At 35.6% G+C, this 12,392-nt stretch overlaps 1 protein-coding gene across 1 annotated transcript in view; it reads right to left on the bottom strand.

Moving 5' to 3' along the window:
- The window catches only part of LOC143641067 (ankyrin repeat domain-containing protein 26-like), a 106,537-nt gene extending 101,777 nt beyond the window's left edge, over window positions 1–4,760 (bottom strand). Inside the window, exons 1-2 of the mRNA XM_077108491.1 lie at window positions 4,629–4,760; window positions 2,443–2,471 (exon numbers count right to left, since the gene is read on the bottom strand). Coding sequence (XP_076964606.1) covers window positions 2,443–2,471; window positions 4,629–4,760 — 161 coding nt within the window. The remainder of the gene's footprint in view (window positions 1–2,442; window positions 2,472–4,628) is intronic.
- Between the last annotated feature and the right edge of the window lie 7,632 nt (window positions 4,761–12,392).

Genomic DNA, 12,392 nt, shown 5'->3' with positions numbered 1-12,392 from the left:
TTTAGCCAGAGCAATTAGGTAAGAAAAATATATAAAGTGATATAAATATGAGAGGAGGAAGTTGAATTATCCCTATTTGCAGATAATACAATTATATTCTGAGAAAATCCTAAAGATTCCACCAAAGGACTCAAAACTGATAAATAAATTCAGCAAAGTAGTAGGGATACAATATCAATATACAAAAACCACTAGCTTTTCTATATATCAGTAATGAATGGACTGAGAAAGAAATCAGTGTTTCTTGAACAAGGAGGCGAAAGATTGCTACAGTGAAAATTGGAAAGTACTGAAGAAAGAGATTAGAGAGTAGAAGATGTAAAGATCTTCCATGTTCATGGATTGGAAGAATTAACATTGTTAAGACAGCCATAGTACTGAAAGTGATCTATGGATTCAATGCCATCACCATCAAAATACCAATGACATCTTTCACAGTTCTTTACAGAAATAGAAAAAAAATCCTAAAATTCATCTGGAATGAACAAAGACCACAAATAATCAAAATCATTCTGAGAAAAAAGGACTAAGGATGTAGGCATTGTAATCCTTTGTTTTAAAATATACTATAGAGACCCTCATCAGTATACAAAATATGAAGATGTGAATTTGGTGTCAACATACCTTATATACAAAGATATGATAAATTGTGGTATAAAGGTGTATTAAGAATTGTAATGCAAAAAATAAATAAACAAATGACGAAACAAGCAAATAAATAAAGTATACTACAGAGCTATTTTAATTAAAAAAAACTGGTATAAACATAAAAACAGATATACATGGATACAACAAAAAACAATATAAACGAGCTGGAGTTATGGCTTAGCAGCAGAGTACTTGCCTAGCACATGTGAGGCCCTGGGTTCGATCCTCACTACCACATTAAAATAAAGGTATTGTGTCCAACTACAACTAAAAAAATAAATATTAAAAAAATATATAAACATAAATAAGATATATCTCCCTATTTACAGATAATACAATTATCATTACAATTTCTCTCTCTCTCCATATATATATATATATATATATATATATATATATATATATATGAATTGAGGACCCAGAAATAAACCCATGTATCATCAGACAGCTGATCTCAATAAAGTGCCAAAAATCATATACTGGAGAAAAGCCTTTTCAACAAATGGTACTAAGACAACTGGATATCCACATGCAGATGACTGAAACTAGATTTCAATCACCCTGAAGAAAAATCAACTCAAAATGGATCAAAATCTTAATTTAACACATAAAACTTTGAAACTACTGGAAGAAAACATATAGGAAAACACTTCAAAATACTGGAACAGGCAATGATTTCCTGAATAGTACTCTGATATCTCAGGAAACAAAAGCAACAATTGACAAATAGGATTACAATAAATCAAAACTCTGCTGCACAGCAAAGGAAACCACCAAGAGAGTGAAGAGAAAATCTATAGAATGGGGGGAAATCTTTGCCAGCTAGTCATCTGACAGAGAATTAATCTTCATAAAGAACACATCAGTAACTGGACCAATGATCTGAACAGACATTTCTCAAAAGAATACAAATACAAGACAACAAATATATGTAAAAATAATATCTTTAGCCTTAATAAATCACAAAAAACTACATGGAGATTCCTGTCACCCTATTCAGAATGGCTCTTGTCGTATAAATAAACAAACCAAAGCAAAAGCAAAAAATAAAATAACAAATGCTAGTTGAAATGTGGAAAAAATATGAATCTGTATAAACTGTTGATGAAAATGTAAATTAGTATAGCTGGTACGGAAAACCATTTACAGATTCTTCAAAAAACTAAAAATAGATTTACCATAAAATCCAACTAGAGCTGGGCATAGTGGTGCATACCTGTAATCCAAGCAGTTTGGGAGGCTGAAGTAGGAGCATCAAAAGTTCAAGGCCAGCCTCAGCAACTAAGCAAGGCCCTAGCAACTTAGTGAGACCCTGTCTCAAAGTAAAAATAAATAGACAGGGGATGTCAATGGTTAAGTACCCCTGGCTTCAATCCCTAGTTCCCCCCTCCACACCACCATCACCAAAAAAAAAAAAAAATCCAAATAGACAGTTCCTTAGTGTTTTTTCAAAGGGTAAAAAGTGGGAAGGAGATGAATTGAAGTAGAAAAGGAATTATTGGGAAGGGGGAAGGATACTGGGGGGTGGGCAAAGAGCAAGAGAAAGTAGAATGGAGGGTAGACATGACCAAAATATAATACATGTATATATGGAAATGTCAGAGTAAAACCCATTACTTTGTACAATATATATTGATAATAATAACAATAATAAATGCACAAGATGATCTTGAAACAATTAAGAAATCTGTGAAAATATATTGAAGTTCATGTTAGAGCGACTCAGGATGGTTTCTAATGCAAAAATCTGAACAAATTTGGTGTCATGATTCCATAATTGAAACAATCACATACATTTCATTCTGTGCTTCATCATGTTCATGCTAGAGAACAAGTCCATTATTTAAAAAAAAACATTGAGTAAAGAGAAAGAAATTATCCCATTTTCACATGACCTTTTCTGACTGAATTTGATCTAGGGAGTCAAATTGCTTATATGAGTAAGTTTGTTTTATAGAAATATCTCAACAAACAGTTAAAAGTAATGTTTACATAACATTCTTGTCATTTATCAATTACTGTTTAAGATGCAGACAATAATTGTTGATGGCTAACATTAGAAAAGATGATAACATGTTACTGTCAGTTAATGGTAACACAAAAATAATACCTATGAAGTGTTCTTTCTTTTTTCTCTATTTTTTGGAGGCAGAGTCTCCATATGTTGTACAGGCTGACTCCTGGGCTCAACCAATCCTCGTCGTACCTCAGCCTCCGGCATAGCTGAAACTACAGGCGAGTGCCACCATGCCTGGCTACTATATTCTTGCCAGATATGTGTCATTAAAACCTGATTAAGGCTCTAGACTTAATAGTCAAATTTCAGGAAACAGAGGAAACAAAGAAACATGTGACAAGGATACATCACCAAAATTTTGAGTAAGACAAACTATAAAACAAATGACCTGGTTTTTGTCAACAAACCAATTGCAAATAAAAAAAATATTAGGACAGGAATAAATTTCAAAAGCATTCTTTTACAAAAAACAAGGGTTTTATAGCAAATCACAATGTAATTTCAATGACATTGAAAACAAAGCACTGTGTGTCAAAATTTGATATAGCTAAAGCAGAGCATAGTAAATACACATTCTTAAATGTTTATTTAAAATAAACGTTCGATAAATAAAATAAATGATGATAATGTAGGGACTTCTCTAGGAAGGCAAAGATAGTACCAATAAATATTAATGCAATATGTCTTGATAACATTAAAGAAAAACTATATTCCACAAATTAAGACTCATATCTGATAATCCAAATATTAATTAAGTAGCATGCATTCTGCATGAAAAGCCTAACAACAGTAACAATTAATAATGATGAACAGGTGGATAGGACTTTATGTTTAAAGAATTTTTCATAGGCCCATTTTACTTCTTAGAACATCTTATTGAAGGAGTTATCATTAGTTATAATTCTAAGCCCTTCTTATTTGAGTAATGCCAGTATTTATCCTATAGATATAAAGAAATAAAAGCAATGTTATCACTCGAATTCACATCCAAGGAGCCAGGTGATCAGAGATTTGAATAACGTGCACAAAGATACACAGGATATACATGCTAAAACTAAAACCAATATCTATTTAAAGACTTTCTGTAATACTTGTGGTTTTTCCTTTTTATGCCGCTATTTCATTTTAGGATAGAATCCCCTAATAAATAAATATATATATACACACACAATTAAGTTTAGTTAGAAGAACAGGTGGAAAATTCATATAGTGGCACAACAAATAATATAACCAGAGTGCCAATTATGGTGGCACATGCCTGCAATCCTAGCTATGGAGGAGGCTGAGGCAGGAGGATCACAAGTTCAAGGCCAACTTGGGCAATGTAGGGAGACCATGCCTCAAAATAAAGCAATTCTTACAAAGGCTGGGGATGTAGCTCAGTGAAGAACACCCTTAAGTTCAATCTCTAATACTGGGAGAATATTTATTTATTTATCTGGAGAGTATTTCAAATAATGATTTTTCCAGACATCTTGTCATCCTCTGCACTAGTTAACCCATCTTCCCTAAAGTTCTAAGTAGGGATCACTACAAGTCAAAGTGAAACACTAAAACAAGTGAAAATTTGAGCCTATTGTAAAAAACAACTTGATAGTTTCCAATGATACCAAACAACCTAAGAGCTGAGGACACTTAACAGCACTTTAGATTGACCTGTAGACACTGTTAAAAAAAAACAAAAAAAAAAACAAAAACAAAAAAAACAACCTTTCTTAATCTTATTCAGAGCATTCAGTCATCTGTAAAATCACATACTTCCACTGCTGGAAGGGATAGTAGCAATCTATATATTCAACACCTTTAAAATGAGGTACAAAGGATTATGAAATTTGCTTAGAGTGGCAAAGTTAGGAGCAGAAGCCAAGTGCAAGTAACTGCTGTATCTGGAAGGAACACAGAAACCATTTTTTTCCAATTTTTGTGCATAAAGGCAGACGGGGGGGGGGGAGGGGGCCCTTACCTCCAGCGCTTCAAAAGGGACAAAGCTGGTCCTGGAAAACCCATCGAGGATGTCCTCTTTGGCCAAGGTGGACTCGCTCCCCTTTCTCCGCGGGGGTCTGAGCAGGACCAGGCGGAGGACCCGGCTTCCCATTCTCTTCCTTGTTGGAGCCCAATGACCAAGCGAGCAAGGGCGCCTGAGTCTGGCCGGCCCCGCCGCCGGGAGCCGGCCCCCCAGACCGACCTGGGAGCGCATCTCCCAGTCTCACTGGGACCGCCACCGCAGCTTTTTGCGGAGTCCAAGGCCCCGATCCGGTCCATCCATGGCTCTGCCACGCGGAGGTCCCGTGCTCGCCTCCCGCGCGCCACAGGCTCCGCAGCGGATGGTCGCACAAAAAAATTGACACGGAGGCCTCCCTCCCGCAGCACGGCGTCCCTCCACCCCGCGGAACTTCGCCAGCCCTGGCGCGGGAGAACGCCCCCGCTGCTGCTCACGCAGGAAACTAACCTCCGGGCTGCAAGAGGTTCAAGCTGCGCAGCCAGTGGCGGTTGGGATCAGACAGAGGCCAATAGGATCACGTGGGCGGCTGGGGGCCGGAAGCACTCCCGAGCCCAGGGCATGCGCGCTGGGGCGGGGGCGTCTGCGCACTGGGGGTTGTGGGGCGCCGCGGGGGGGGGGGGGGGGGGACGGGGGGCGGGGGGGGGACGGGGGGCGGGGGGGGGCGGGGGCGGCGCGGGGGGAGGGGCGGGGGGCGGGGGCGGCACGGGGGGAGGGGCGGGGGGGCGAGGGCGGCGCGGGGGGGGGGCAGGAGCGGGGGGAGGGGCGGGGGGCGAGGGCGGCGCGGGGGCTGCCCTCTGGAGGGCCCTGCCGGGCGCCCCCGACCCTCCTCGCGCACCGTGGGTCTTCCCGGGATACTTGCTCCTCCACGCGCCTGAGGAGCCCCAAGGTGTTTCCCCCAGGCGACCCCTGGGGTCGGAGGAGGAGGCTTGGGGTGGGGATGCCGCGGGGCGCTGGGGCCTGGGCGTGACCTGGGCGTAACCAGGCGCGACAAAGGGAGCGGGGTTCAGGTCAAGCGGGGTCCCTCAGCGCTCCTGCAAACTTTTCCCCACGTGGCGCCACCACGGGAGGCCGAGCCTCCCCGCGCCAGCCGGCCTCCAGTGGGGCCAGGGGCGCGGATGGCCGCGAACTTGACCCATGGGAGTCTCCGCCGCTGTCCCGGGCTTTCACCGCGTCCCTGCACCTGAAAGCAGCTGGTGCTTGTGGAGAGTTGTCCTGAGGAGCCAAGGGATGCAGGGCCACTGTCCTCCAATGGGTTGGGATCCCGCGGGCCATCACCTCATTGTCCGTGAGAGCAGAACCCCACCGCCTGTCACCCTATCGCTCTGGACAGCCCACTCGGGGAGGAAGGGAAGGGAAGTGACCAGGTCTCAGGCTCTGTGTAGGACCCTTCTTAATTTAGAATTCCGGCTTATGTGTTCATTAGTTCTCTATGGGAAAGAGGTGGAAGGAAACAGTGGAGGACCGAGTTTTCTTGGATACACCCCTGACTGGCTGCTTTTCTTTTTCCTTTATCCCCCACGCTGCCCCTCCCTTTCCCATTTCAGTTTTACTTACCATAACACACTTTGATTTGTAAACATATCACATGCCTGAGAGACCTAATGCAAATAGCATGCTACATTTCTTCAGAGAATTTATTTAAAATAGCTTCATAGATAAAGAAATTTGGGAATGTAATGATCACAAAGGTAGCACTAATACTTACATTTAAATTAAGAGCTAAGAACGTTTGTGTTTACTATAAACTGAACATGTAATGGCACATAGAAAATGTAATATTCAATTACAACCTAAGTTGCCCTGGTTGGACATATTTATTTCGAAGTCCAACACTGAATGGCTGTTCACTTTTCTCTATTGCCAATTTGTCTGCTTCAGTAGGTTTTGGATCTGGAATTTCAAATCTAAGAAGAAAACCAAAAGGAAAGGAATTTGTTGATACATAAATTAAAAAAAAAAACATTTTAAATACAACAGAGAAAACTAATCAACTGAAGATTCCAGTTTCCTATCATTTTATAGAACATACAAATTCTATAAAACCTTTTCTACAGTACTGCATACATAGAACTACAAAAAATAATTGCCTTCAGCTATATGATCCTTAATTAAGAGAAGCAAGAGCTGCCATCCAATTATTTTTCTCTTCTTCAGACTTAGCAAATATGATACTGTTGTCATTTGGGGGTAATAGTGCAAAGGCATGTCTGCCCCACAAGTATCTTTCTTATCACAGATTTCTACTCTCCACATAAAAGAAAACTTTTCTTTTAATGTATAGTCTGCACTACAGTAACCTGGAAGCTGGTCTGACCATGATTAAGTTTACTTCTGATCATTAAGCCATCAAAGAAAAAAATATGTCTTTCTTCTTAGCACCAATTCTTGTCATTTGTCCTTCCATTATGAATTCATTGCAGCACTGTGCAATATGTTTGCTTATCCATCCATCTATTTTTCCCAATTTCTGTCATTTTTCTGTTGGTCCAGTTCTTTCTAATTAATTGATGATTATAAAAAGGGCAAACTGGATCCCTAATTTTTTTAAAAAAGATAAGAATTTAAGTTTAATCAATAATTGCATAATCCCAATTCCTAATTGCCTCAAGGGCAAACTTTCAAATCAAGTTGCAGAAATATTTCATTGGGCTAATGGTGTTATTCAGTGGTACAGAACAAGTTATCAGTATAAATAAAACCATGGGTATAATCCACAGACTTTAAAAAAATAAATAAATAACAAAATACTAAATTTTATAAACAAAATTTATGTTCTTTTAACTTTGTCACTAATACATTTATGCCCTGTTTCATTGCTTTGAAAAAGAACTACTACAGACTCTATATTTCAAAATTCCTATTACCCTAAGTAGTAAAATTACAAAGAAACTTAAACTCTTGTTATTGATTATAAAAATAATTAAACACATTTTTGGTGTATTAACTGTGAAAGAGCTAATAAAAAGTAAAACAAACAGAAAATTGAAAGCAAAGCACGACTTTTAAAATTGCAACTTTCATTATAATTTATATTTTTTGAAAAAACCAAGCACCAAATACAATGAAGCATGAAGAAATATTCATTGTTTCATCAGTTTGGAATTAAGAAGATTGGTGTCTAGATGAATACAGTTTTTACATTATGTTCATTCTACATTGAAGATTCATGAGAGAAGTAACAGCTTGGTTCAAATCTTCTCTGTCTTCTGGCTCCTCACCACATGCTTCCAATTGCTAAGAATATCCAAAAAGAGAAATTAAAACTGCATTGTTTAATTCTTGCCTCAATTTTTTGTTACTAGAGAAAGCATCATCAAGCATTTAAATCTTTAAATACAGTTTAAATACATTTAATAAAACAGTTATTTTACACTACTCTGTTGACTTTATTATCCCTTAAACCAAGCCTCTTTCTACAAATACAATATTCATGTAAATTATTACTAGCAAAACAAACAGTAAAAAAACTGAATATCATCTAAACATCTTCTAGATTTACAAAAATAATTTAAAATATCTAAAACAAGAAAACTATGTTACTTTTATTTATTAGTAACTGTGACTGCATGAAACAGGATAAACTCCTACAAATGATTTCATATTCTTTTAAGGATAACATACTTGAGTTTCAGCAATTTCAAATAATTTACATATCTTTGTTTAACAACAAAATAAAGTAGAAAACCTTTACCACTTCAAATCCTCAGAAACTTTTCTGCATACAGAGTCCATAAAGGATTCTCCTAAAACTTTTAAAAGAAAAAATAAAGCCAGTATACTCAGTATCAAGAAACCATGAAAATAAATATTCTATGTTATAATCCTGAGAAATAATAGTTAAAAATCAGTTTGTTAGTCTGCAAATCTCCGGTTTTATTTCATTTTCCAAAACTTCTCTTGTATCTCCCTCTCAAAAAGAAAGAAAGTTAATTTTTTCTAAATAAATTACATTGGACTATGCTTCTATATTTCAGCTCTTTTGACAGAAAAATTCAAAGTAGAATAATGCATAAATATCATATAAAATTATATAAAGGTATGTTTATGCAAGAACAAATGTAACAAATTATTATCACTTCTTTCAGAAAAAAATGAAACAAATCTATTTAATGATTTTAAGTGTCTAGAAAATGTGTGCAAAGTTTATATTTTCCCCATATTTCAATCAATATCTCAAAAGCATCCAGGGATATTTTTTTCTCAGTAAGGAAATGGTGAAATATTATTTGAGGACTTGGTCCATTAACTTTAATTCATCTCCTAATAATTATTCTATGTATGAAACACAGAGGCACTTACCTGGAGAAGATTTGCTATTAAGAGATTAGCAATAAAAATAATTTAAGTGACTATCATTTGAAGTAATATCTTAATCTCTAGACTAAGAAATAAAACATTAAAGTATTAGGAAAAATAGGTGAAATTACCATATAAAGTTTCCAAAAATATAACACTTGCTAATTCTGTACTTTTAAAGGTGAATTTTACTAGCATAATCACTTATTTTGCTGCTTTAAAATTTCTGATGTTTCTTCTCAACTCCACTTTAAAAGGTTCTTAATAAAGATGGATATTGATTTCAGAAATGGATAAAGCATTTTATTCAGTTTTTGTTGACAGCAATTTCTAAATTGCCACTAATGTTCAACATAACTCTTAGGCGTTAACTTATTTAATCTTTATTGGATTCTAGGGCTTCAATGATACTAATTTTTTACTGTCTACTTAGCTTAAGCCCACCCAAACGGTTACATATGTCTTTTTTAGAGAGAGAGAGAGAGAGAGAGAGAGAGAGAGAGAGAACATTTTTAATATTTATTTTTTAGTATTTGTTTGTATGTGGTGCTGAGGATCGAACCCGGGCTGCACGCATGCCAGGTGAGCGCACTACTGCTTGAGCCACATCTCCAGTCCCAACATATGTCTTTTTAATAGAGTTCTGTAATAATCAAAGGTTGTCAAGCAGGAAGAAAATTCAGATATTTAGAATTTGAGATTTTCTATATTTATTGGTATATAAATCATGATTCTGGCATAAATTTCATCCCATAATTTGCAAAATATTTCTTAAATTTTCAGCTTAAGAATATCTAAGCTAGTTTCTGTACAGACATTTGAAAGCCTATATTCTAAATTTTCCACACAGACATGCAAATAATCATACTGAACTACTTACAAATTAATCATACTCTTTCATGGGCTCCAGATCCTTTCTACATGTTGGCTTTGCTAAATACCCAATGAACTTAGCCTTTAGGATATTTAGAAAGGCTCTTAATAAACTTGTCTTCCAAGTAAGCCTTTTCTCTCTTTATTTTTTTCTTTTGAAGCGACAGCACATTCACAGAAAAGTTGCATAAATAACACATAAACTCCTATATATTTTGGTCAATAATTTGTTTTAACATTTTGCCACAAGCTTCATCATTCTGTGTGCACCATTTTACTCCTCTTTAAGAGTAGTTTTTGATACTTTCCAGTTCCTTGGAGAAGAACAGGAAATATTTATGAATGCTTTTGAGATCATTTTTGGAATATATGAAAAAATCAAATGAATCACAAATTATCAAATATTATTCTTCCCATTGACTCCTTTAATATTTCAGTGGTACATTTTAGAATAAGTATTTTCTTTCTTTCTTTCTTCCTTCCTTCCTTCATTTCTTTTTTTTTTTTTTTTTACAGAAGCTCGGTACAGTGATACATTTTAGGAAATTAGATGTTAATAAAGATCTATTACCTAGTCTACATTTCATATTCCAGTTCTGTCAGTATTCCCAGTAACATTTTTAGGATATTTTTCCCCAGTATAAGATCAAGTCAGAATTTTACTACATTCTCCCATTTCTATTTATAATATAAATAGTTCTTCAGTATTTATATTTCATGACTTATTCAAATAACTAAGGTCAAACATACTTACTAGGTAAATCATTATTCACCCAACAAATTCACATGAATTTTTAATCTGATTGCTCTATGCAGATTTAGTGAGTTCTACCATGGTGGTCTCATAATATTACTTGTATTAACCACTTATATTATAATTCAGTGTTTTTCTTCATTAAAATGTAAACACCTAAAAATATAGTTTTTCTATTCATTTTTACTAGAGTTCCTACACATGGTAAGTACCCCCCAAAAAACTGGAAGAATTTACTAAAATAAATGACTTATTCTATAAACACTTAAAAATTAGATATTAAACCAAAGAAAGATGACTATTTTTGTATTTCTCTGTCCATGTTCTCTTATGCATTAGCTTATTAATCTTTATTACATCCCTGTAAGATAAGCCTTTTTATCATAAACATGGCACAAATAAAGGAAGTGAAGCACAGAGAAGTGAAGTCATGTGCCTAAAAGGTTTAGGAGGTGTAACAATACACCTTCCCCTGAAGCTTTAAACTAGAGACCTCCTAAAAAAGGAAACAATACTTACTCTAAATTTGCTGAAGTCAGAGAGTACATATGTCTTTAGCAATGAAGGACAGACTTGATATTTTCATGTGAATATAAAATTATATATTAAAGAATTTGTAAATTGGGAAATGAGATTATTTTCTTCTTCTTATTAAATAATGATTGAAGAATGTTTTAAAAACTAAAATTCATCTTTATAAAGAGGAGTTCATATGAATTAATATGAGGAAAAAAATGAAAAATAAGATTTATAATCAACCATGGGAGGGGACCAATTTGTAAAGAACAAAAAAGAAAAGTGTTTTCTACAAAAAGAACGTTAAAATATTGCTATCAGTAACAGCAATTCAGCAATGTATTTGAAAATAAATTTTAGGCAACTGTGTATGTATGATATCTAACAATTTCTCATTATATAAATGTTTTTCCATCTGACCATATAATGTATGTGCTTTGGGGAAATAAAATTCAAAAACTATTCAAATATTAAGTTCACAAATAGATTTTTCTTGTCACTGAAGTAGATAGCCACTTTAAATTAAAACAGTGGCTTAAATCTGGTCTGATATTGTGTTTTATATTCCTAAAGAAAGTGATAACCTTAAGTCACACTAGTCCAGGCTTATTTCTTATGATTCTCATTCCAAAGTAACAGGAAATTGAACTTATTTTGAATGAGTACTAATTAGTACTAAAATACTAAATAGTATCATGAAAATCATGTCTCCAATACATGTCCTGAATGTATAAAAAATTTCTATTTATTAATTATTTTAAAATTCTGGTTAGAGAATGGGCAAAGGACTTACATAGATATTTTTCCCAAAAAAGGGCCAAAAAGGTACTCAACACCACTAATCCTTATGGAATGAGATGTGCATGGTAGCCAAAAGGTGGAAGGAATCCCAAGAATTCGTCAATAGATGAGCAGATAAACAAAATGTGGTACATATATACAAAAGAATATTGTCATCTCTCATATGTAAGCATCACTGATAATGGTGTTTGTTGTACTAAATTTTCTTCCAATTTTCTGCATAAGATGTAATTTATTCTTTTATGGTTGATAATTTTTATGCTTTTATTATATTTTATTTTTATGTGGTGCTGAGGATCAAACCCAGTGCCTCACACTTGCTAGGTGAGAACTCTACAAGTGAGCCACAACCCCAGCCCAACAATGTTTTTCTATTACTGATAAAACTTGCTATTATGAACATTCTTTTCTGTAAATTATTTTAACAATATTTATTGAACACCTACTATGTGCCAGGTACTGTGATTTTTTTGTCCTAACTGGTT

The sequence above is a fragment of the Callospermophilus lateralis genome, unplaced genomic scaffold (assembly GCF_048772815.1).
Source record: "Callospermophilus lateralis isolate mCalLat2 unplaced genomic scaffold, mCalLat2.hap1 Scaffold_84, whole genome shotgun sequence".
NCBI lineage: Eukaryota > Metazoa > Chordata > Mammalia > Rodentia > Sciuridae > Callospermophilus > Callospermophilus lateralis.
Note: the sequence above shows the minus strand (reverse complement) of the source record. Positions and strands in the feature narration are given on the sequence as shown.